The sequence below is a fragment of the Varanus komodoensis genome, unplaced genomic scaffold (assembly GCF_004798865.1).
Source record: "Varanus komodoensis strain SLA01 unplaced genomic scaffold, ASM479886v1 scaffold3, whole genome shotgun sequence".
NCBI classification, from domain to species: domain Eukaryota; kingdom Metazoa; phylum Chordata; class Lepidosauria; order Squamata; family Varanidae; genus Varanus; species Varanus komodoensis.
Window position 1 is genome coordinate 33278253 of NW_025335761.1, and position 26057 is coordinate 33304309.

General features: G+C 39.6%; 1 protein-coding gene across 2 annotated transcripts in view; it reads left to right on the top strand.

Moving 5' to 3' along the window:
• MIPOL1 (mirror-image polydactyly 1) overlaps positions 1-26057 on the top strand; it is a 247348-nt gene that overhangs the window by 46275 nt on the left and 175016 nt on the right. Inside the window, exons 1-3 of one of the 2 annotated variants that reach the window (XM_044436804.1) lie at positions 19830-19834; positions 20039-20198; positions 24127-24259. In XM_044436804.1, the coding sequence (XP_044292739.1) occupies positions 20050-20198; positions 24127-24259 (282 nt within the window). In that variant the 5' untranslated portion in view covers positions 19830-19834; positions 20039-20049. Of the gene's footprint in view, positions 1-19829; positions 19835-20038; positions 20199-24126; positions 24260-26057 lie in introns of those variants that run through there. The other variant, XM_044436805.1, reaches the window with a different exon arrangement.

Genomic DNA, 26057 nt, shown 5'->3' on the forward strand with positions numbered 1-26057 from the left:
AGTGGCCACAGGATTGGAAAAGGTCAGTTTACATTCCAATCCCAAGAAGGGCAATGCCAAAGAATGTTCAAACTACCACACCATTGCACTCATTTCACATGCTAGCAAAGTGATGCTCAAAATCCTACAAGCTAGGCTTCAGCATTATGTGGACCAGAAGTACCAGAAGTACAGGCAGGATTTCGAAGAGGAAGAGGAACTAGAGATCAAATTGCCAACATATGCTGGATCATGGAGAAAGTGAGGGAGTTCCAGAAAAATATCTACTTCTGCTTCATTGACTATGTTAAAGCCTTTGATTGTGTGGATCACAACAAATTGGGGCAAGTTCTTAAAGAGATGGGAGTACCAGACCATCTTATTTGTCTCTTGAGAAACCTATATGCGGGTCAAGAAGCAACAGTGAGAAATGGACATGGAACCACTGATTGGTTCAAAACTGAGAAAGGGCAAGGCTGGCTACTGTTGCCCTGCCTATTTAACTTATATGCATACATCATGAGAAAGGCGCGGCTAGATGAATCACCAGCTGAAATTAAGATTGCTGGGAGAAATATCAACAACCTCAGATATGCAGATGATACCACTCTAATGGCAGAAAGTGAAGAGGAACTAAAGAGCCTCTTGATTCGGGTGAAGGAGGAGAGCACAAAAGTTGGCTTGAAACTCAACATTAAGAAAACTAAGATCATGGCATCCAGTCTTCTCACTTCCTGGCAAATAGATGGGGAAGAAATGGAGGTAGTGACAGCTTGAGTGCACTCATGGGCCTGGCATTGCTCCTGAAGGTCTAGCTGTGTTTTGCTAACTACAGCTGGAGAACCAGCGACAATGTCCTCCTGGGGAAGGCCAATCTGACCATGGTCATAGGTGTCTTAATTACTTCTTGTTCAGACTACCATAAAATGCTTCACCTAGGACTGTCCTTGAAAAATGATTTGAGTAGGGCTAGTACAACCTGCAGTGATCAAACTGTACTCTGATGCATACCTGAAGGACAATTATCTTTGATGTTGAAACAACTACTCTAACTACCAATTTGTTTTTGAGTCCAGTCCAAAAGTTTTTGGGTCCAGGATGTATGAAAGACTGTCCCCTCCCATAAAACCTACTGGTAATCGGCATTCTTCATCAGGAGCTGTGTTGTATGTCCCACCAGCAAGAGACGTAAGGTTGCGGGGTATAGGAGACAGGGCCTTTTGTGCAGTGGCACCCAGTTACGGAAATTGTTGTCAAGGTAATTCCTACTGGGTATCACTGAAGGACAGTGAAAACTGTACTGTTTCACTGGGCATTTGATGCTTTTAAAACTGTTCTGGCTTGATTTTAAATAATGTTTTGTTTATGCATTTATTCTACTCTAATGCCACTATATTATTGCATAGTTGCTTTAAATTGTGTATCATTTTGAGAGCCTTGGTGGGCAGAAAAGTAATTTATAAATACTTTAAATAATATATCAAGCAGTAAACCCTCTCTACACATAGACATTTACATAATAAAGTAATGCTCTGTTGGCTCCCACGAGAACATGACTGCACAATTCATTATGAAACCAACCAGAGGAAAAATGACCCTGAACTTAATCATGACAGGGGACTAAGGGGCAGGTCTAAGATGGGTGTTTTTGGAACAATTAGCATCAATAGCCATGGCCTGATGTAACTAAACATATGCAGTTCGAAAGCTACCCACAAATTCCTACATGATCATATTTTTAAACTTCAAAATAGGAATCTTCTCAAATATAAAGGGATTAGATAAAGGGAAGTTAAAAGGAAAGTCAAGGAGGTTCAAACTCTTCAGAAGACTTGGATTATTTAAAACCAGGATGCCACCATTTGTCGAGATCCGGCTCGACAATTGGTGCGAGAGAGTTCAGAGAGAGAAATAAAACACTGCAGACGAGAGATAAAGTTTTAAAGCATGCTTGGTTGGTTGTTCGGGAGAACAAAGAAGATCTTCGCAGAAAAAAAAATTCTCTGCGTCAACACAAGCAGCCCTTTTTATTATTTCACAGATTGATACATTTATACTTGCGTAATCCAATAGCCATCGAGTAAAGCAGTGAACACCCTAGTTGATTGTGCGCAAGTGCAGGATTCACAAAGGCTTATTGATTGCTTATGCGCAGGCGCGGGTAACAGGAAGCGTACTTATTGCTATATATGGTCACAAGCCTTATATGGTTACACAGGTGAAGTACAATGCTATTAGCTGAGTAAGTTGCAATACTATTGGCTGGTCGTAGCGTGCCTAGCTACAGCATGAATGCGGAGAGGCAGGGGTGAATTCCCACAACCATTGTTAAACATAGTCAGATAAGTAAAGCATAAGGTTACTTTTAGTAGAAGCCTTACCAGGAGGAGGAGGAGGAGATTTTGGCAAAACACATGTAAGTTGATAAAAGTGGAAAAAAAAGAATGTGAAGAGTTGTTGAGTTTATGTCTCAAACCAGGCTTGAAGCCAAATGAGAATCAAGCCTATGATGGTGCACCATCATTCATTCTGGGTTTGTTCCAGCACATTCTCTATTGTTATCCTTCAACAATTCATTTGTAGAAACATGAGACATGAGGGGGTTTTTTATTTATTCAGTGAACATGGTTGTCTTTCTTAGAGGTTGACATTTGGTATTAATGCCCTGGTAGTATATCTTTAAGTATGGATATCATATATAGAGCCTCAGCTATAGGAAGGTTTAAATTAAATATATAAATAAAATCCTGTTCTTGCATGATGCCCATCCAAGGAACTGATCGATTTCAGCTGTGCTTCAGGATCAAGTATTTCCAGACAACTCACTGATACCTAAATGCACGTTTAGACAGATGTGTGGCTAACTGGAGGTGCTTCGGATTGTACTGCTACTGCTGCATTCATCTGGAATGCCATGAAGTACTTCACAACTAATTCACCATTATGTATTTCTTAATGGAATAGAGGAATTTCTGATATCCTCTTTTCACTGCATTAGATTGAAGAGATGTATTAAGGAAAAGAAGAGTACAGTTTTCAGGCTGCGCATGATATAATTAATGCAGTATATAATTTCTTAAACTTAGGCATGGATCTCAGGATCTTAAAGCCTAAAGCACACTTTTAGTGCAACTCACAGTGAAGAACATTTTTAAATTATTAGTGCTGCAGACTAGGATACCTAAATTCAGTGCAACATTTGTTTAGAAGACTTGTAACCCAAGGTAAAAATATATATTTAGGCCTCTGAAGAACAAAAACTAGATGGGCCACTGGTTAAAAGGGTTGGAATAGGAACAGTTCATTCACAAGTGGGGTTTGATTGAGTCACACTATTAATCTCCAATTTCTATCAGTAAAAATGCCAGATGCTAAAAAGAAGGTTATAAATTTAAATAGGATGTCAGCAATAAATTACAATAGACACTAGTAAATGTGGCAATTAACTTTTTATGCCCGGAACATAAGAACATAGCAAGAGCGATTCTGGCTCAGACAGAGGCCCTGTTTAACCCACCTTTCTGTTCATGCAGCAACCAACTGTGAAGTCCACAAGCAGGACAAGAATGTAATCGCTCTCTCCCACTTCCCCAGCAACTGCACACAGAGACCAAGTCTCTCCAGAGGATTATCTAGTCCTCCTTTAAATCCATTCCGTTTGGCAGCCATCCCTACGTTTTGTGGCAGTGAATTCCACAGTTTGACTAGGTGCTGTGTGAAGTATTTCCTTTTGTCTGCCCTGAATCCTCCACCATGATTCCAATATTATATGAGAAGGTGCAAAACCACTATGCATAATTCTATATAGCTTTGTCATGTGCCTCCCACCACACACACACACACACACACACACACACACACACACACCTTTTTTCCAGCAAAACAGTCATTCCAGCCTCTTGATCATTCAGCTCGTTCTCCAGCGCTGTAATATTCCTTCTGAGGTGCAGTGAGTGGAGATAAAAAAGTATTTAAAGTACAGTCACACCATTGAGTTGTATACAGGTGTTATTATATTGGCATTCTATTTTTAATTATTCTCATAATGATCCCCAACACAGAATTTGCACAGCAATCAGATCTTCACTGAGCATTCTTCCACAATGTCAAGATCCCTTTTCTGGTGAGTCACCCCCAGAAATATGCAAAGTTAGAGGGTTTTGCCATGACATTTACACTGAGCTACATTCACTATTTTACTGTCCATCCCTTGTTTGGAAAAAATCCAGCATTTTACAATCTCTTTTGTTTTAAATGCCCTAAATCATTTGGTGTCCTGCACAAACATGGCCACCTCACTGATCACCCCAACTCCAGGTCACTGCTGAACAAATTTAAAAGCACTGACCCCAATACAGAACTTTGGAGCACCTCACTGTTTACATCCTTTCATTGTGAGAACAGATCACTTATTCTTACTCTCTATGTTCTATTTTTAACCAGTTACTAATCCATAAGAAGGCCCCTTCTGTTCCCCCAGGTTTGTTCAGGTGTCTTTGGTAAGGGACTTTGTCAACAGCCTTTTGAAAGCCCAAGTAAACAATATTTACTGGATCGCCCTTCTGTACACGGTTGTTGACGCTCTCAAATAACCCTAAAGGTTAATGGGATAGGGCTTATCTTTACAGAAGCCATGTGGATTCTCCTTCAATAAGACTTCTCTTTCTGTATGCTTGATCATTATTATCTTTAGTAATTATTTTCATCAATTTACCAAAAACATGTTGCCTTCAGCTTGTTCAAAATCCCTTAAATCTCCTTTAGTAGTCTAACTCTGGTGGTGGTTGTTGTTGTTTTCCCCCAGTGGTCCAACTCCCTTCCCAGCTAGTTTCCTGCTTCTGTGTCAGCTTTTGTTGCACTGTTGTTCTTGATGTTGTTAGCAATAAGTTCCTCAAATACTTTTGTTTCTTTATTCTGCATTTCTTATTGTCTGCTTGCACTGCCTTAGTACAGGTTTGTGTTCATTTTGTTTTGAGGCAAGACTTCCATTTCTGAAGGAAGCCTTCTTTCCTCTAATAGCTTCCTTGTAGCTGCTCATTACCCATGCAGGTGACCTCTTGGCATAGGTTTATCCATAGTAGATGTTCTAGCTGAAATTCTATGATAGAGGTTCAATAGCATTATGGTCACCATTTTGAAACAGTTCAACAACATTCATGCTAAGTCCTGGGCACCTTTTCGGTTCTCAGTTGTGTAGGATATCTCAGAATTTTACTTCGAGCCAAATATGCATTTATCCCATGGGTCCTCAAACTACGACCTGCGGGATGGATCCGGCCTGCCATGCCCATTCATCCGGCCTGCGCCACCGCGGTGGCTTGCTCGCTTGGAGATGGTGTTAGACTTGCTGGGAGATCTCCAAGCGAGTGAGCCGCCGCCGCCGTACACACCAAACACCACCTTGCACACACCTGACGATGCCTCACTGGCCCGCACACCCAGGCACCCCCCCTCACTGGCCTGTGCATGTAGCTGCCGCCTTTCAACTGACCCCCTATTGAAAAAGTTTGATGATCCCTGATTTATCCAGTCTGTGTGAAGATAACTGAAAAGGCCCATATTATCCTTCTTCCACTGGATGCCTCCCTAGTGTTATTTTCCATCTCAAAATCAGTCTGACCATTCAGTTCCGAGGAATGGTCTCATTTTCCTCACTTCAGGGGCCGCATCGTCACCCACAGCTATTATGTGCAGTTATCTGACCTAGCTGAGGTTTCTCATTAGTTTGACATTCTGCCTTATTGGTTGTGCAGAGCATGTTGGATTGACATGATCCACTTTCCAGCATCTTACAGTGCTGCAGTGGATATAATCTCATTCAGAGCAGAAGCATGCGGCACCTATTGCTTCTGCAGCCACAGTGGCTGCCTCTGCCCCCCTGCTAAACACTTCAGTGGACTTGGCATCCACTGAATTCCCCCAGCAGTGTCCTTTCATCTTCTCACTCTCGCTGGAGTCATGGATTAGGTACTTTGAAGAAGTTAGTATTGGAGCGGAGCACCATCGTTTCTTTTGCCCTGTGCTTCATCCTTAGGACAGTCCAACAAATGTAGTAACACTATGATTTATAGGATTTGTGTATCTGGCTGTGCTCCCACTACAGATATGCCTAGTAGAATTTTGGAATGAATCGGACTTGTTTCCAAGTAAACGTGTTCAGAACTATGATGAAAGGCTTAGACACCTCAGTGACTTTTGTGTATGTTTATTTTTTAAAACACCCTAAAGGTGGTTATGGGAAGTACGCTTTTAATTTCATTTGATAAATTGTCTAACCAAAAAAATAGTGGTATCCAATTAATTTTCATGCATCTCTATTTCTGGAAATCTTCCACGTTTAGCCACATGTTGGTAAAAACAAAGCATCTGCAAATTCAGATCATATAACCTCTTGCCTAAGGTGAATCTAAGGACGGAGATTAATGTTATAGCAGATGGTCAGTCCTTTGTTCTGGCAAATGCTGAAGTTTCTGTTAGAGTTAAAATATGTTGTGTATTTACAGATAGACTGAAATCTTAAGATGCCGACGTGTTTCTTTTAATTGTTTGATTTATGAGGAGATCTCATTTTTGCTTAAGAATACACAAATGTACCAGTAGATCTGTTTTTAAAGATTTCTTCCAGCATAATGTCTGAATCCAAATTCATAAAGAGTTAGAAAAATGAGATGTCTGAGCTATAGGGTTCACAAGGGATTTCATATGAAGCCTATTTAATCAGGATAACACTGTTATTAATATTCATAGAGTCAGCTGGAACACAACTGACAGACTATGGAGCCTAAAAAATTTTACTTGGTGAATTTATTAAAAGCAGCTTAAAAAATTAATGGAATTCAAGTAAAGTTGGTGAAAATGAAAATCTTATGTTAGCAGAAAAAAAATCCTTATTGGAACTTTCTTTAAGACCATCTTGCATTGATATCTTTGACAGACTTCATTGGTACTTAAAGGAGGAGGATGCATGAATGGTCATTTAAAAGGATTTAAACACATTGGCACATTAATTTTTACATGAATAATAAGCAGTTTCTAGAAGCAATTAACTTACAGTGTACAAGATTTGAATAGAAAAATAAGGACCATGACATTAAAGGGCAAAGCAAATGTGCTGTACATTTTAAAATTAGTAATATGTCTTCTAATAAAATAATTGAATTCATATCCTCAAGGAGTGTAGTTCTGGTGCAGCTATTTATCTAGCCTCTTTGCTTGTTTAAAGACATTGAAAGATTAATGAGATAAGCATATTTTGTTGCCAAACTTGCCTCTATGAAAAGTGATTGACACAACCTTAAAACTTCAGAATTGTGACTCAAGCTGCATGTTATGCTTAGTTAACAGAACCGCTCGATTTGTGTCCATGTGCTTGAGAGTATGGTATATTCTGATGCATTTGTGTCCTTTTGCTTAAAACTTCTAAAGAAATCAGTCCATTAGTGGTGGCATTCATAGGCGGGTGTGTGTGGTTTCAGAATATTGTAAATCTAGTTTCTTTATTTTGCTGATGTATAGACAAAAGTTAGTGCTAGAGATAATTATTTAGTAACATTTTGCAGTTTCTAAAGGCAGCTGTAAAAGAAAAGAAACAAAACAAAACAGAAACCCCATAAAGAATTATACTAGATGAAATTGTTTGACTCTAATTAAAATTGATACATAACAAATCCTGATTTAGCTCAAATTAGTTTGTATAAATCCCATTGAATTTAAGTTACTGCACAATCCTATATATGTCTACACAGAAGTCACGCTGAATTTACTCCCAGGTAATGTCTGCAGTCTTGTACATGCTGATTATTGTCTATTGAACGTAAAGTGTAGAATATTTTTTACTGTTAAGTCACAGCTAATCTGTCTCATTGATTTCATTGGGTCTTAAGTACAGCTAGAATTGGTGCTTAACATTGTGAATACAATTCATGTTATAAGTGGGCTTCCTTTACTGGTACAACTTTAACTTGAGTAATTTCCAACATTTGCCTCATGCATGCACCAGACTTTAAAAAATACTCATTAGTTCTTTTAGATAGTAAAATTGATAAGCATAATACAATTGATTATCAATCCAATGCTAATAAGTTCTATGTGTATGTGTGCACGTGCATGTATACATGTTCATGTTGCACGTCAAAGTTGCGCACACATTTTTTAAAAAATGCTTTCAAAATTGCATATATAGAATATACTTAAAAATAAAATGAGAATATTCGTAGCCATTTTGTTTTAAAATATTTTAGAGCTAATGGTTATTTTAGACACAGATGGGCTATGATGTCGGTGTAGAAAAATGTGTACAAAGCATATACACAATATAATTATAACTGAGTTCTGGATACCTTTATTCATATTTTAGGAAGGCACTGCTGGTGGCGTGAAGGTTGCACATCATTCTGTTTTGCAGGATCCTCATGCACATCACCATATGTGGCACCTCTTCCCTGCTCCCTTCACCGCTCCTGGGCAGGTTGCAATCCAGTGCAAATAACGTTGTGTGTAAACCCATCCTTGGAAGTCCAAAGTTTGGATCAACAACCATCATTCCTGTGTGACTCTGGGAACACGAATTAATTGAAAATTAGGTTTGCACACTAGCAGTTAATTGTGGCTACTGTACTTCATGGTTGGATTTGTGTATGCAATGGCGAGAATGATTTTTAATCTCCAAAGGGTTCTACTATGTTTTCACCTTGCGTTTTTCCATTCTTCAAATTGGTGTGACTGTTGGAGTGGATATCCACACATTATATATCCAGGAGAGGGCAGCATTTTCCTATACCAGGTGTATAAAAGAGCATGCCCTGCTTAGACTGCCAATGTTTCTTGTAATTACTCCCAGTATATTTGTTGCTTGCTTATGAATTAACTTGCATTTATGGAACTAAATCATTCCAATCATTTAATTACACCTGAGGAGCTGAACTATAATTGCATGCTTCCAAGTAGGATCTGATATGGCTTGAGCAGTATTAATTTAGTGTTTACTTTTCTGAGTGCTAAAAGCATTAAACTGATTGTGCAGTGGGATTACATTTTACTAATTGCTGGCATTCATTAGCTGGGTAAATGGCGAGGAAGTATGACTGTATATTGTGGAGGGATAAAATTGTGGTTTTAAATACTATATTACTAGGCACATTAAGGCCCTAAGACATGTTTTAAAATACTCCAGAGGTTATTAAAGACTGTATTTTCTTCATCTCTTGCTATATGAATATCTTATTAAAATACTGCAATTATTATGGACCTTTTTGTGCAATATGTAGGGAAAAGGCTTCATTGACTTAAATCACATTTCTTTGATATTAATAATAACCTTCTATATTTTCAGCTAATCCAAAAGTAAATGAGGAACTTAGAAAAAAATGCCAACCCCAAATCAACACAGTTTCTCAGAATTGAAAAAGGCGAAGTTACAGCTTCATTTGAGGATTTTTGTCAGGAACTGGGTATATGGAGTATGAGGCAGCATTCTCTCTCTCTCTCTCTCTCTCTCTCTCTCTCTCTCTCTCTCTCTCTCACACACACACACACACACACACACACTCTTTCTCTCTTCTGAAGAATGCCCCTTAAAATGCCTGTCTCACTTTCATCACATACTCCTAGAGCTGAAGCAAGCACAAGTTGCATAAACTATTAATTCTCAGCTACAATTGAAAATAAATAGATTCATTTTCTGATAAGTTATAATTCTGAACTTATAAACAATTTAGTGTGAATCCAATATTATTACCACATGGGTGCCTAGGAAATGAACTTTGTACCATTAATAAAAGGTAACATTTGTAACTCAGTTGCTTTAGTTCCAAGTCTACACTGACTTTCATAACAGACATAACTTTACATATTAGACAAAGTGTCATAGTGGTGTATGGACCTTAATACAACCTGAAAATAATGTGAGAACTTTTACTTAATGATTTTTGTATATATACACCTAAGGATGTGCAAGAGGAAACACCCAAAGAGGTGCCCTAATCCTGCATCTAACGATCACCTGCAGAAGAAAAAACTAATCATGTTTACTTAATTGGACCTATTCATTCTACTGCTGTCATGATCAGGCTCTGAGAATGAATACATTTCTCAACACTACCATTAAATGCAATGGAGAGCAAAATAAATCACTCTATAATCTGAAAGTGTGAGCAAAAAAGAAAGGAAAGAAAAAAAGAAAGAACTGTGAAAGTCAATTTAATGTCACCTGTTAAACAGCTTTTATTGTCTTGTTATAAACATTTTGTCTTGTGAATTCTCTGACAAATAAGGGCAAGGTATAGGTGTGTTCTGATATACCGTTTTGAGTTTATTTATCTAGACATAGCAGTATTTTAGCTCTGAAGTCTTAGGGCAAAACACAGAGTCCATGCCAGATCAAACAAGCCCAGAAATAGAAATGCAGGACTGGTCGAAAGGCAAAGACTTCTGAGCTATTGATGCATAACCCCCGGGGCTGGTGCCAGTGCTAGGCATTGCCTGGAATGCATTTGTTCTTGCTGGTAGGTAAAAGGGCCTTACAAAAATAATGTGTTTTCTTAAAGGCAATGTAGCTGCAAGCATTTTTCTTTTAAACCAGGCTCCCATTTTTCTGTGAAGACAATATGTAATTCAGTCCCTTTCCCCACTGCATTTAATTCCTGTAGGGTCCTTCCTTTCATAACCACTGTGGATCTTTAATTTTAGGCATATGCATGCCTTGGCTACTTCTTCTCCCATCCATGTTTTGCTTATGCTAAGGCAGAGAGATGCAAATGACGGAAATATGATGCCACCCAAGGCCCTCCTGGAGTATTTTGCTGCCCAAGATAGAGAGCAAGATGGCACTCCCTGCCATTTCATGTGCAAAAGCTGACTTGACTGGCAACTGGTCAACATCTGACTGGGAATGGACCAACATGATTTACCCTACCTGCAGGTGGGATGCTGACTGGGGCAAAGGACAGGCCACAAATCCACACAGCTCTCTTTTTGAATATGTTGCTGCCACCTCTCAAGATCTGCTGCCAGAGGCCATTGCCACACTCTGCCTAATGGTTAAGCCAGCCCTGGTTCCTCTCAGTGACCATGCAGCATCCCCATCCCAGTTCCCATCCCCATCCCAGACAGCTTCTCAGTGCAGTTATACCTGAACGGAAAGGACAGTGGGTACCACTGCGCAATTAGTTGTGATGGTGCAATAGCATGGGCTGCACCTTTGGACACATGTCTTGACTACCCATTTCTGGAGAATAGAAGAGGGTGCTGTTGTGCTTTTGTCCACCTTGTAAGCTTCCCATGGTCTTCAGCTTATCCACTGCTCAAACAGGATACTGGAGTAGATATGCCTTTGATCTGAACCAACACGGATCTTCTCACAACTGTTTTATAAGGGATATCATTCTGTTGAAGCCACTGTGCAGAGAGAACAGCAATCTAAAATGCTATATAAAATAATGCAAGAGGAGTTCTTCAGATGTTGGCCAGATGTTGGAGAAGAACCTTGTCCCTTCCTGAGCACTGCAGAATCATGCTGGTAGTTAACCAGGTGTTGTCATCAGTTTTGATTCAGTGTTAACCAGATCACCTTCACTTCTCTCTTGTTTATTTATTTGTTACAAAAATATCCCTTCTTTCCTCTAAGGAGACCAAGGTAGCACACAGAAACCTTCTCTATATTTATTCTCACAACATCTTTGTGAGGGAGGTCATGCTGAGGGTCAATGATTGGCCCAAATTCAGCTGGTGAGCTTCATGGCTGAGTGTGGACTAGAACCTGGATATTTGGAGTCACAGGCCAAGACTGCTACATTGCAGTGCTTCCAAGGAAGCAAAAGGCTATACGTGGAAATAAAAGAATGCATATTACCAACTCATTGTTTCTTCTTCCCATTGCCTGCAGATTTGGAGTAGTTAATATCAAATTGATTCCTTCCTGTTGAAAAATCTTCCACTTTGATCCTATTTATGAACAGAAGCCATTCCTAACCTTCACCACTAAATATACAATTGAAACATCTTTGCTTGCTCTAATGGCTCTAAATTAGAAGGTCAAAAACAGGGTCAGCGTCTTTGAAGTTCATCTTCATTTGTCACACCAGAGATTCGGGTTTAGAGAGGTTATTGGCTAGCAACAGCATTGCCCAGTGCTGATCTTTTCCAAACTGAAGAAAAGCAGGAGCCAGATTCCTTTTGTTTTCATTTTATATCATAAGCATGTGCCACTCCGCTTAAACAGAATGTGCTCCCAGAGCAGAGGAGAAAAAAGGGAGTTCTTCAGATATAAAACTTTAGTTAACAAAATTATCTGGAGGCCAGGAACTTCAGATTTGGATTTAGGAAATAGATTATAAAAGGCCACGGAGTCAGGCATGATTTAAAGGCTAACCCACTAAGCAACTCATTAGATCCTTCAGAATATTTCCAGCTTTACAGATTTCCAGGTCAGACTCCTGGTTTAGCTTGTTTCCTAGCTTTGTTTCCCATCTTGGATTCTGTCCACCCGTCCACTCCTGCATTGCTTACTTGGCCTATCCTATTTGTTCTCTTCCTAGAACATTAGCTTCTCTGTCAATTGTTCATACCTGGATCCACTTAATTATTTGCTGCTATTTCCCTCCAAGACATTTTCCTCTTCAGTCCATAAAGCATATGAATCGATCCATAAAGCATATGAATTTGTAGGGAAGAGTGTTAGGTGCTGCATCAGAAAGGTGTAATTAATTATTTTTCTTTTAATTTCCCTCAGGTGGTCATCCTGTAGTTCAAGGGCCATTGTAACCCACAGAATCTAAAGTCATCCTTAGCTTTCCCCTTTCCCTAGCTAACTCCAAAAGACTTATGCTGCTTCTCAGAACCATATCAGCCAGTTCGACTTCAGTACCTTTAGGGGTCACTATACACTAACAAAGGTTCAAAAGGTTAATTCATTCTAAGAGTCCAGGCAAGCACTATGTGATTATACATCAAATGATGCCTGATAGAATACAGTGATGTTTTGTATAGTCCTTAATGTGGTGGGCAGTATAATTAGTTAATATGAATTATTCTTTTGTTCTTGTACATATGCATATACATATGATATTTTTATTAATCAGATAGGCAATATAAATATGAACTTATATAGACAACAGAGGGGTTTTTTACTGTAATAAGGTGGGAACACACTCAGGGAATATACTTTATGTTTTAATCACTTCTAAAAATTCCTAGTCAGCCCTGTTTATTGGAGAATTAGGAAATATGCCTTAGAGCAGGGTCAAGCAGACTTTAGGTTTGCACAATTTACCCTTTGTTTTCCTCACTAGAACACAAAGATCCACCAACCAGGACCATAATCATAGAACTTTGAATTACAGAATCCTGTGCAAATTTCTGTATAAATGCAGTTCCAGCTATCACTTCCCACTTCCAGAGCAACAGGTGTTGAGGCAGCAACAGACAAGCCCCCAAACACCCCACAGGCGGACCCTGCTGCCTGTTTCATCCTTTCTTTTATTTTAGAGACATCTTTTTAGTTCACCTTTCAGGGCTCTTCATGTGGCTGTGTTGTGACATGCTGTCAATTTGTTTCTGAATTATGGTGACCCTGTGAATGAGGGCCCTCCAAAATGCCCTGGGAGTCCTTCCCAGCTCTTGTAAACTCAAGGGCGGTGGCTTGCTTTATGGAGTCAGTTTATCTCATACTTGGTCATCATCTTCTCTTTTTTCTCCTGCTTTGCCTCCTCCTCTTTCGTCCTTCAGTTTCCCTTGCATGTTTGTCTTCTCCAGTGAGTCTTGCCTTCTTGTGATTCGCCTGAAGTACATCAGGCATGCAACAGTGGAAATCCTATAATAAAAACCAAGGTAATACTCAAACAGCAAGCTCCAGAAAACCAAAAATATGTACCTCATTCCTCCTAAACTGCAATCACTTAGCAATAAACTAGATTGTGAGGATTAAGCATCTGTTAACATCCTACTTGTAAATTCCTTCCAAACCAAGCAATGTGGTACCTAACTCCTGAGATCTGATATTGAAAAGCCGTGCATTATAATAAAATGGAGCTGTGCCACTGCTAAGTATTGCTGTTTATCCTTAAAGGCAAGCTGGCATCCTTCAATACTGTATTTATTCACCATAATGTAATTTTGCTATTCACCGTTTGGACTCACTACAGGGAAGCCAGACCTACTGAGAGTACACATTGAAATCAATCGGACACGTGAAGCATGACTAACATAAGTTTCAATAATTTTGGTGGGTCTATTCTACATGGAGTTCAACTGAGTCACCTTGCATTTCCGGTACTTTACAATTTTTAGGATTGTCAGATATGCTCAGTACTTGGCTTTGAAAAATGTTTGTGTGCAATGCAAACATCTGTTGCTTGGCTTATAAACCTTCATTGATGTTGCAGTACTATCAAAAAGTATAAAGCTTGAATTTAGATTGGCCAGCATCACTACAATTAAGATGAGCAAAAACACAAGGCGTTTCGTGTCCCTCCACCCTCAGCACAGGGAAATGCATTGGAGATGAGAGTAAGACCATAGATTTCACCTGCATGTTTAATACCCTATATTCCTGAAGCTGATGTTTATTGGCTCATTATTGCCTGAAGCAACCTTAACTTTATTATGATGTATAACTAATATAAACAAACGCCTTTAAATGTGCAAAATTTTAACAATAAGGGGGGTGCATGCACATCCATACTTATCTAATTGTACTGTTGTAAATTTATCATATCAGCACTAATACCTTAATAAATTTGGGTGACAGAGAGGATTTCTGCTTAATTAAAGGGTGTCCAGAGACATGACCCTGCTCCAGGTGAAATGGAAATTTAGATAATTACAATTTGGATAATTGATAAGCCAGTATATAATAAAAGGTGTGATCTGCTGTGTGTCACAGTAACAAAAGAATACAGAAAATCATATAGATCATGGAAGGGTTTACTTTCCTCTCGTTATGCTAGTTTAGACAACCTCAATACTCGTTGGCCTAAGTAAGCCTCCACTAGCCCCCATGTTTGGAAATTATGTAATAAATCCATATAGATTGTAATGATATCCTGAACCCCTGTATTTAAACTAACCTGAATTACAATGAGAGATAAACAGAATATTTACTCATCCCTTATGAGCTGCTGCTGATATGTAAATTTATTCTTCTACTTTGCACAAATACACTTTTGAGCTACTGCTTAAACACTTCAAGGTCCTTAGCCAAACAGTTTTAATGATGCCTCCAATATTATGAAAGTGTGACATTTGATGAATACCTTGTGCAGTTGTGATACTGCAAGAAAATGTAAACAACACACAAAGAAAGCCCCCTGCATTCAAGTCATCATGCAACACCTAGATAATTTATAATTTTACTGTTTATATCCATCTTGACATTTTTTTTTATCTGCCAAAGGCAGGTTTCATTTGGATTCTTAATCTGAGATTTATTTGGATCTGGAAGTCATAGCTAGAGTTCCCACAGGAAATGGTCCATCCACCAACAGATTAAATGGCAGTCCGGCAGTTGTTAAGGGAGCTTTGCATTTAACACACATGCATCCTCACTCAGTCAGCACTGTGGAGAAAAATTAAAGTAGTAACCCAGGTTTAGGAACAATGTAGCTAAAAAGTCCCATATTTGCTGAATGACAAAGGGTTATATAGCAGCATTTTCATTTTATTATTCGTGCTTGAATTTCTTGTTTGCTTTGTTGAGTCTGCTGACGAATACTAATAAATGCCTGCAACAATCCAGATGGGAGATGCCTGGCAACAAAGCTATGCGGTGGACCTCCGTGATCTTCTCCAGTTCACAACCTGACCTTTTGAAAAATTGCCTGGGCTAAGCTGCAGAATTTGGGTGTAATAGTTATTGTTAACTCCAGCTTTAGGATTTATTAATTTGTGTGATCAAGACTTACCTATACTTCAAAGTTTCAAAAGACCAAACACAATCATCCATCCATTAGAACCAACATTGTGTTTCATTGAATTTGTTCTCCCCCTTTTTACTGTCTGTCTAGCAATACTGCTATTTTGATTGTATGTGTGCAGAATCTCAAAAATGCCTTTTAAAGAACAGGCAAAGAGATCTATACAAGTAAAAGTGAATTCTTCCTGCAATCTAAGGCTGGAAAATAATATCATGTTAATGAATTGCAAAAATTTAAGCAAATACCTAAGGAAGCCAGTGATATTTACACAGTAAGTGCTTAATGATCACAGTTGACATTGAGTACTAAAATTATGATTAACTAGCTTTGAGAAGAGGTTATGCAATGCTGTATCAAACAAACTGGCAGGAGAAGGATGACACTGTAGTTCTAGGCTGGAGTTCTGTGTGTGCTGACTAAGGAGCCGACCCCACTGAATATTGCAGGACTGACTTCTGAGTAGGCATGCATTAAGGCGGCAGCAAAATTTACTGAACAGGAGAAAGGCTACTGAATTATCTGATGTCTCTGGGAAGGGGGCACTGGCCTAAACTGGAACTCTCCAAGGCTCCACCGCCTGTCCTTTGCACTTCCTTCCCCAGAGATCCTCATAGCAACCAGTCTTTTCCTGCTGCTCCTAAGAGTTTTGGGATCTCTCCAGGCTGGGGTGGAGAAAAAAGTTCTGCTTCCCACAGGCAGCCTCCTACAGATCATAAGGGTCTGGCAGGTCAATCTGTTCAGGCAGGTGACCCTTGCAGGAGCACATGGCTTAATTTTGTACCCTGACTTTATAAGAAAGCAACAGCATTCAAGCCTCTCATGTGTAGACCTCAGCAGTGAGAAAGGTTGCATGTCTCACTCTTCAGGAATTCCTAAAATTGTCTTGCGAATGTCAATGGCTGTGCACCTCTTCCTTTTGTATTGTTAGTGTAGTTTCTATTATTATTACTAATATGATGGAATATATATTGCTGTTCATGTACACAGTGCTTTACAGAGAAATACAGGCAGCAAAGACAGGTTTTTGTCAGCAAAGGAGCTTCCTCTCTGCATGTCAACAAACAGGCTGGGGAGCAAAGGGGAAAAGGAAGGATTGCCATGAATGAATATGTGCTGGTGCAGTTACAAGTGCTTGATGCTTCCGTCCAGGATTTGAAGCAAGCGTAGGCCAAATGTGAAAATGCTGAAAGTAGGACGCCAAAGATACCCTCCTATAAATTATTGTCAGGGAATGAATTCAGAATCAGTTTGGCATGTTCATTTTGGGAGAGGATTGTGGTACAGCCTTCTCAGCTCCAAATTGAATGAAGGAACAGTTTATTTTTTATTTGAAACATCTCTTGTCAATTTGCTTTTCACATGTGAAGCTTATGTATAAGCGTTCACTGTGAAGGCAGCTCTTGAAGGAGGGACGTTTTCAGATGAGCGATCCCACTTGGGCAGCTCAAACGGTGAAACTGATCTTGGATGGAACAGATTTAGAGGACCCCAAAAAAATATTGACTCAGTTCATACAATCAGAATATGGTTAATAATCCACAGTGTCTTGGTAACCGTCCACATGTACTGCTGGACTTACCCCCGGTGGGACAGCTTGCCGTGTCATTCAAACCGAGGCTTGTATGGCATGGCAGCAAGTAATACACATCTAAAAAGACATAATTCAGAAAGAAGTTCTGTGCATTTCTGAATAACGTGGAAGGCCGTGATCAGGCGTCTTCTCTGCCTGGTGCTAACTGTGGATGAGCTACAGCTCTTACAATTCCTTATCTTTAAACTGTCATTGGGCAGAACAGTCCTAAATACAAGCACACCTTCAAGCAGAGGATTCCTCTCCGCAAAAGAAGACATACGGCCTCCCTAGCACAGAATTTGACTTCTCTTTACACAAACTCATTGTGATAACAAGATAACCACTCTAAAGGCACAGCGCTTTGGACATTTAGACAGAAAAAGTGCTACCAGCATGCACTGGCCAAAATGGCACCCTGAAGAATGCTGAGTATTACGGGGCTTTTGCACCCAAAATTTACTAAAATGACAGGTTTCATTTTTTTCTTTTTAGTAATCAGGAGCAGATCCAGCTTCATATCTGGATGCTTTTTAAATAGTAAAACACAGGTTTTGAATTGGGGCTTGTATTTCTTGTAGTCTTCTGACACAATACTGTATAGGTCATCCTTGTTCTGTTGATTCTTGTATCTTATTACTTAGCTTATTACTAGGGTTTTGGAAGTAACAGAGATTGCTAAGGCACATTGAATAGAAAGGGAGAAATAAGGTGCACAGAGCACTTCTGTAACAAGGAAATCTTGCTAATCCTTGATCAGCAGTCAAAAGATAACATTTTATTAAGCCTTAACTATATTGCCCTTAATAACTGGGTACGTTGTTGTTGCCTGGAATGGGTAATATTATTCTGTTTTCTGATTAAACTGATAAAGATGAACCATGACAAAAATGTTCCCTCAATGCATTTGCTTGCTACTAGTAGGGTCCCAAAGTCCATGGCAGCACGATCTTGTAAGAGCGTTTGTGTGCAAGTTTTGGTGTATCATAAAAACCATAAGAGCTTACATGGATACAGTTATTAAGTTGAATGCCTTCCAGAATGGTTCTAAAATCTTATTTATGTATGTATGTATGTATTCATTTATTAACAGTATTTCGGTAGCAGCCAGCAACTGACCATTCCCGGGGTGGCTAACAAGAAAAGGTTAAACCATATCAGTGAAAAATAAACCCATGAAATCTGAAGGTGTACAACGATAGAGGTTGCCTTATGCTGAACAGGATTTCTGGTGCATCTATCTCAGTACTGTCAGCACTTGAACTGTGGTGGCTCTCAATATAGGCAGGAATCTTTCCTAGCATTCCTGGAGACCAGATCCTCCATGCAGAGCAGGTGCTTTAATACTGCTGTCACACATCCCTAAGTGAATGTGAAAGCTGTTGTATACTGGGCAGACTCTTGGTCCATCCAGCCTCGTATTGTTTATACCAGGGGTGCAGAATCTCATGTCTTTGGACCATCTGGCTCACCTATGCAGCCCTTTGGGATTCTCCATAAGGCCATGCACCTCTTCCCCAGTTGCTGATCATTTGGCAGCTGTGCGGTTTTTACCATTCAAAAGGGTTGGAATCCCTTTGCCTCAACTTTGACTTGAGCAGAAAGCAGCTCCCAAGAGCATCTCCAAAGTTGAAATCAGCACTAATGCTTTGGTTTACACTAACCAACAGAAGCTCTTTAGAATTTCAGACATCTTTGCAGAGATGCCAAAGTCTGGATCAAGAATTTATCTTGTAGTCACCCTTCCTCACAGGTGGAATTTTATGAAAGTGACATCTTCCAGTTGTAGTTTTCTTACGTTTTTTTCACTGGGAGTGATATAATTTACATTTCCCTCCCTGGAAGTGGAACACCAGTTTTGGAAGGGTGAGGAACACAGGTCCTTCATGGGGCCAGAGTGATAGGATCCAAAATTGGATCTGCCCCACAATGGTCAGAGCTCTGTCCTGCACCTCAGAGAAGGACATCCTGCATTTTCTCTCATGTCTTCAGGGTGCATAGGACTGTGCATTAGTAGTTGTAATTGGCCTTAACCCTTCTGGGAGCAATGTGTTGAGGGAACTGAGTTCAGCAGGAATTCATGTATTTACATTCCTATAAACAGAAAACTGTGAACTTCCTTGGTGAACTGCTCCATGTTGCAGCTAGAAGTGTGCATAAAAACAAGTGCAACTTCCTTTGTGTGCTATCTTTCCACAAGCAAGAATGTATTTATCTTACATGGGCTGGCATTGGCTCATGCAACCAACTCTCTCATATTGTACAGGTACATGGAGTAACATGCTTTATGAATCTGAACAGTCTTAAGAGAGTTGTGCTCTGTGATTCTTTGTGTTTCAGCAGGCTGGGCATGTTTGAGAGCTCCTGTTCTCTGAAGGTTAGATGGGACAGTGCAGGCTCTGTGGATCCTCCCAGTCTCTAAAGCTGGCCATCTATGTTGAGGAAGCCCTTAGGGTTAAACTTTCAGATAGACTTACTTGTGATAAACATTTTAGTGCTATGCAGTGTAATTTTGAAGCTGCCTTACATTATTATTATTTGTTCTTAATCAAACTGTAAAACCCTTCTGTTTTCCCAATAGAAATTTTGAACATGGCGCAAAATTCTGAGCAACGGAGAGATGTCTCTTTCACCAGTTATCTGAATTTTAAAAGTCTTTCAGAGAGTTCACAACCAAAAGGAGGAGAAGCCACTCAGACAAACCCAGACCAAGTAAAGCCTCCAGATCAACCCAGTGATGTGTAAGTTGCTTATGGCCTAATTTCACAACTAAATAAGCTCAATGTCTCTTACACTGATGAAAGAGTATGATAAGCATGCTGTTCAATTTCAATTTTAAAAGATTTGGGATTTTCATTATCTTGGGAGAAGGCTTTGGGGAGTCAGTGAACTGTTAGGGACTGTTACAAGCATTAATGCAGAGGCTGAGACCACAGAATAGGAAAGGGGGTTCCCTTTATAACATTTCCGGAGGTGAGATTCTGATGTGTAAAGGCACAGTACTTTTTGCATGTGTCTAAAGACTAGATGATAGCCAGACTGCAATAGCATGTGGCAAGCAAACCTAGAAAATGCTTGATAAAATTTAAATAAAGCATAGTTTTGTGAGTAAAGTAGGATTATTGCTTTGTACCTCTCTGTAGAATTCGCCATCCAGGAAGATCTGGCTAGTATCTCCTTTTGTACATTGAGACACCAGGTTAAGTCTTTAAAGTAGGGTTTCAATCTTTCATGTGTGACTTTATTAATTTTTCTGCTGGCCGCACTATGGTTTTAATATTTTAAATGTCTAATATTGTATCAGTTTGTTACTTTTATTGTCATATTATTTCTTCATTGTTGTTTGGTTTTATGGCTGCAATTCGAAGGGCATTTGACAGTTGGGCAGTATACAAAAATACTTAGAAGAGAGAAATCAGGTCTGCCAGGAATTTAATAGTGATGTCTGGTAGGAAAAATGAGATATGTGGGAGATACACAGATACTTTGTGGTAACTGTGCAGTTACATACAGGTGGGACTTTGAACTTGTACAGAACATCTGCTGAAATCTATCACAGGGATGTTGAACTTCTTTCCACCTAAGTTGAGGGGAAGCAAATCTAGACAGCATACTAAAAAGCAGAGACATCACCCTGCCAACAAAAGTGCATATAGTCAAGGCTATGGTTTTCCCAGTTGTTGTTGTTATTATTATTATAACATTTCTATGCCGCCCCTTGCCGAAGCCTCGGGGCGGCTTACAAACACAATAAAATACAATAAAATACAAAAATAACAATATAAAATTAAAAATAACAATATAAAATAAATAAAAATATAAAATATAAAAGAAGTCGCCCTGGCCAGATAAATAAGCAAATATTGTTAACAATTAAAGTATGGCTGTGAAAGTTGGACCATAAGGAAGGCTGAGCTCCGAAGAATTGAGGCCTTTGAATTGTGGTGCTGGAGGAGACTCCTGCGAGTCCCTTGGACCGCAAGGCAATCAAACCGGTCAGTCCTAGAGGAGCTCAATCCTGACTGCTCTTTAGAAGGCCAGATACTGAGGATGAAACTCAGATACTTTGGCCACCTAATGAGAAGGAAGGACTCCCTGGCGAAGAGCCTAATGCTGGGAACAATTGATGGCAAAAGAAGGGGATGGCAGAGGATGAGGTGGCTAGATGGAGTCACTGAAGCAGTTGGTGTGAGCTTAAGTGGACTCCACGGTATGGTGGAGGACAGGAAGGCCTGGAGGAATGTTGTCCATGGGGTCGCGATGGGTCGGACACGACTTCATGATTAACAGCATTGCCCTTTTAACAGCTAAAAGTCTGATACATTTGGTACCGATAAACACTCGTTTTCTATAATAGATTGAGGATGTTATAACACCTGCAATGTTGAATGGGTTGCTTCAACAAAGCTTACATATAATTGCTAGGAAGTTGTAAGCTTTTCATACAAATAAATGAAAAACAAAACACCCTTTATGAAATGATCAGGTGCCTGTGGATGCTATGCTGGGGTCCCGTGTTTTAGAGATTTCAATACACTGTTCCCCTTACATGCAAACAGTATTATCTTTACAATACCACTTATAGCTGGCCAAGTTCTGGTCTGAATCCTTTTGGGATGATTCCAAACAGGAAGCTTTTATCAGGCAATCATCCTGCTTCAGATATAGAACTTCACAGAAAATCCAAATACATCTTCTATTTGTAACCTTCCTGGGTTTTTCCACTACTTCATCCATCCCTTTTCTTCCCTCAGAAAAATCTGTTAAGGAAATAAAGATGGAAAAGCTGCATGATGCTTTTGATTGGCAACACAAGCAACTTCCCATCTTTGAAACACCTTTCTAGCCTGTTGGCTTCCTTGAAGTCTATCATCCAGTACTGAACAAAGTACCCTAAATTTATTAAATGTTATTTATTTAGTAAATTCATAGTTGGTAACCAGTGAGTCCAACAGGACTCTCAGGATTAAAAATGATATATTGTACCTACCTAGTAAGATGGGATGGAATATTTGAGTAATGTTTTTCCATGGGAAATTTTTTACTCTTAGAAATGCATGGTTCTATACAATTAATTAGTGACATAGGTCAGGAGGCTATGCTGCCCATCCATAAGATGCACCCACTACTATTAACATGCTGTGAGCCAGCCACAGATTCCCTTCTGCAAGCAATATCTTCTGCCTGGGGAGAAACAATTGTGCAGTTCTAACAGAAACCCCCGAAACAAGCAGAACCCTCACGTAAGTTCTCTTGGCCTGCCCCATTCCAGAAATAAGTGTTTCTGCTCATTTGGGTCTGCTTAGAGAAGTGAAGGCACATATAAAAGAAAGAGAAATGAGGAAAAATAACTTACTTTTTAAAAAAGAAAACACTTTTGGGGGGTATTTTCTTTAAAAAATGTGGGAAAGCTTTTATTTTTAATCATTTTTCCCAGGCCTTCACCACTCAAGGCTTGCCCCAGAAGTGCAAAATCTACAGTTTGTGCTTTAGGTGCCACTTGTTGAAGGGAAGCAACAAGACTGGCTACACACTGGTGGTGTCCATTGGATACCAGTGTAAGCAGAAATCAAACTGGGCTACAAGTGAACTCAACATCCATCATTATCTCACCACAGCCTTAGGCAACTATCTGTAGAAAGCACAGAGCTTTCTTGGGCAGTGGTTATGTGGTGCTTGCCAGGAATGGAGTTCCATGCGTCTATATGTGCTGCGGAAGAGGAGCATGGCTCATGCTTGATTTCTGACAAGTGCCCCATGGATGCTGGGTGCACACATGAGGATCCACACCCTTAGTAGTAATGAACTATTGGTTGTTGGGTTATTGTTTTGTCTGAAGCCAGTCACAGTAACAAATCATAGTGAGCAACCCACATATACAATCCAACAACAAGCCATGGAAACCATGCTTGTTACCTCAGCTAGGTTCGGACAACCCCATGGTTCAACAACAAGCCACACTCATGCCTGAAGTGTGGGTTAGTGCATTATTTGAACCCACTACCTATAAAATAATGTTAGGCTTGCTCCTAATTCACCCCTTAGACTTGAACTGAAACCAGGTTCTTGAAGTGAGTTTAGAAGGATGCCCCATTTCAATTTAACCCATTTGGGTGTCATGGATAAGGAAAATTCATAAAAGGTGGAAGGGGGGGTGCTCCCATGCATTCTGTTTTCTGCTTCTGTAATGAGAGCAGCTCTGACCTAAGCAGTTCTCTGATTTTTACTGTCACTCCAGGTTAATTCTAGTTTTCTGATATTTACTTTAATCTAGTATTTTCCATTTCAGTAGGCTTCATCTTCTGTCCATTTCTATATATATTTGGATGTTATGGCAAATGGTTGCTAAGTATTTTTTCAAAACAGTGTTATTAATGGAAATGTGAAAAACAGTGTCTCCATTGTACTCCGAGAGTATTTTAAATCTTCCAAAATTCAACTATGAGTGTGTGAAACTGCCTTCCGTGGAGTTAAGGTCATTGATTCATCTGGCACAGAGCTCCCTTTAGGGTCTCATGGAGATGTCTTTCCTTTTAACTGAAGGTATCTATGCATGAACTTGGGAGCTTGTTTTACCATTCAGCTGTGGACCCTTCCCTGAATGTAACACATGTTTATTTGAATGAACACTCCATTGCTGAATTTAGTCTTTCTTTCATTTTATTATAGTTCTGAAAAGCAACGAGGAAAAGTTACGTCCATTTACCTGAATCCTTTTCATGATGCTGCAGACCTTGATAAGGAAAAGGAGATCACATTCCTCCTAAAAGAACTGGACATTCTAAGAGCAAGCAATGAAAAGGTGTGATGCAAATAATTTATTCTAAGCCAGCCTATTAATCTCCCTTAACTTCACTTTTATCGTTGATTGAAAGATACAGCTTTCTGTTCTTCCTGGGGTGCTACTTTATGATTTGATGAATGATTTGTTAACCTTAGGATATTCTCTCTGTCTGCCTTGATGAGCTTGTTGTTTTAAATGAGTAACATTGCACATATGGTGTGTCCATGTCAGTTAGACTCCTGTTATCTGGATGAAGGCTCCTAGAAAGGTATAACTCCTTCAGGACTTGCTGGGATTCAATTAAATGCACTGAATGCCATGGATTAGACTGGTCACGAAAAACCTCCGTAGAGCAATGGAAGCTCTCTGGTTTGCACTGGTGATGAAGTGATTCCTTGTAGATCACAGGAGCTTACATGTTGGCAATACCAGTGCAGCTTCTCAGTGTGATTGGTCTATCCAAGCTCTTCAAAGTCAGATAAAGCATCAGCCAAATAATTTGAGCATGCTTAGTTGTATTCACAGCTTTGTAAATATCTTAATGATGTTCTGTTACTCAAATGTCATTGTAGACTGTTGTTGAATCTTTTTCTGGCCCATTATGTCTCATGGGATTAAAATAAAAATTAAGAAGAAATGGATCAGACATGGCTTTTGTAGGCCTTGCTGCTCAAAAATATGACTGCATTATACTTTTATGCAAAATAGTCATAGTATGGTAGAGTTGGAAGGGACCAAGAGACCTATCAAGTCCAACCTGCTCATTGCCTTCAGTGTGGAGAGCCTAGGCAATTAGTTCCATTGCTCAAACAGTCAGGAGGTTCGTCCTGAGGTTCAGCTGGAACCTGCTTTCCTGTAACTTGAGCCCATTATTTCGTGTCCTGTACTCTGGAAAGAGATCCTGCCCTTCCTCTTTGTGATAGCCTTTCAAGTACTTCAAGAGCGCTGTCAGTACCTCATTCTTCCCTTCTCAAGGCTCAACATGCCCAGTCCTTTCAACCTTTCCTCATAGGGCTTTGTTTCCAGTCCCTAAATCATCCTTATTGCCCTCCTCTGAACCCTTTCCAGCTTCTCTGCATCTTTTTAAAACTGTGGTGCCCAGATCTAGACACAGTATTCCAGCTGAATCCTAAACAGGGCTAAGTAAAGAAGAACAAGTACTTTATATGATTTGTAAGCCATGCTTCTATTAATACAGCCTAAAATAGCATTTGCTCTTTTTGCAGCTGCATCACAGGGCTGACTCATATTCGGCTTGTGATCTACAACAGTCCCAAGATCCTTCTTACTTGCAATATTGTTGATCTTGGCATTTGTCCCTATAGACTTTCATTCTGTCATTTTCAGCCAAGTACTCTAGCCTATCAAGATCACCCTGAATCTTGTCTTACAGGATAACAGCTATCCCAATTATCTCCACTGGGATGCAAGTCTTATTTTTAAGTGTTGCTTTCAATGCTGTTATCCTTTTGCTTTCAATGCTTTATGGAGTAGTTGAAATCTGTAGTAAACAGAGCTTAGTAGCTTAATGCTTAACTTTCATAGCCATACTATTATATTTGTACAAGGAATTGGATACTGGATTGTTAGCTGCTTCTTTCTCCTCCTTTTCTTGAAAAGAGTAGTGATCCATTTGGGCTGAACTGTACACAATCTCTGAACTTGAAATACAGTTTCTGATGTGCCATGAGGGCTGCTATTTGGGTGAGGTTAGGGGCAGGGAATGAGGCAATCCAGTTACTTATGTGGAACTGGCCTTTTGCCACCTTTGGATTGTGTTCTGTCTCGAGGTGGGAAGCTTCCATCTGGAACTGTG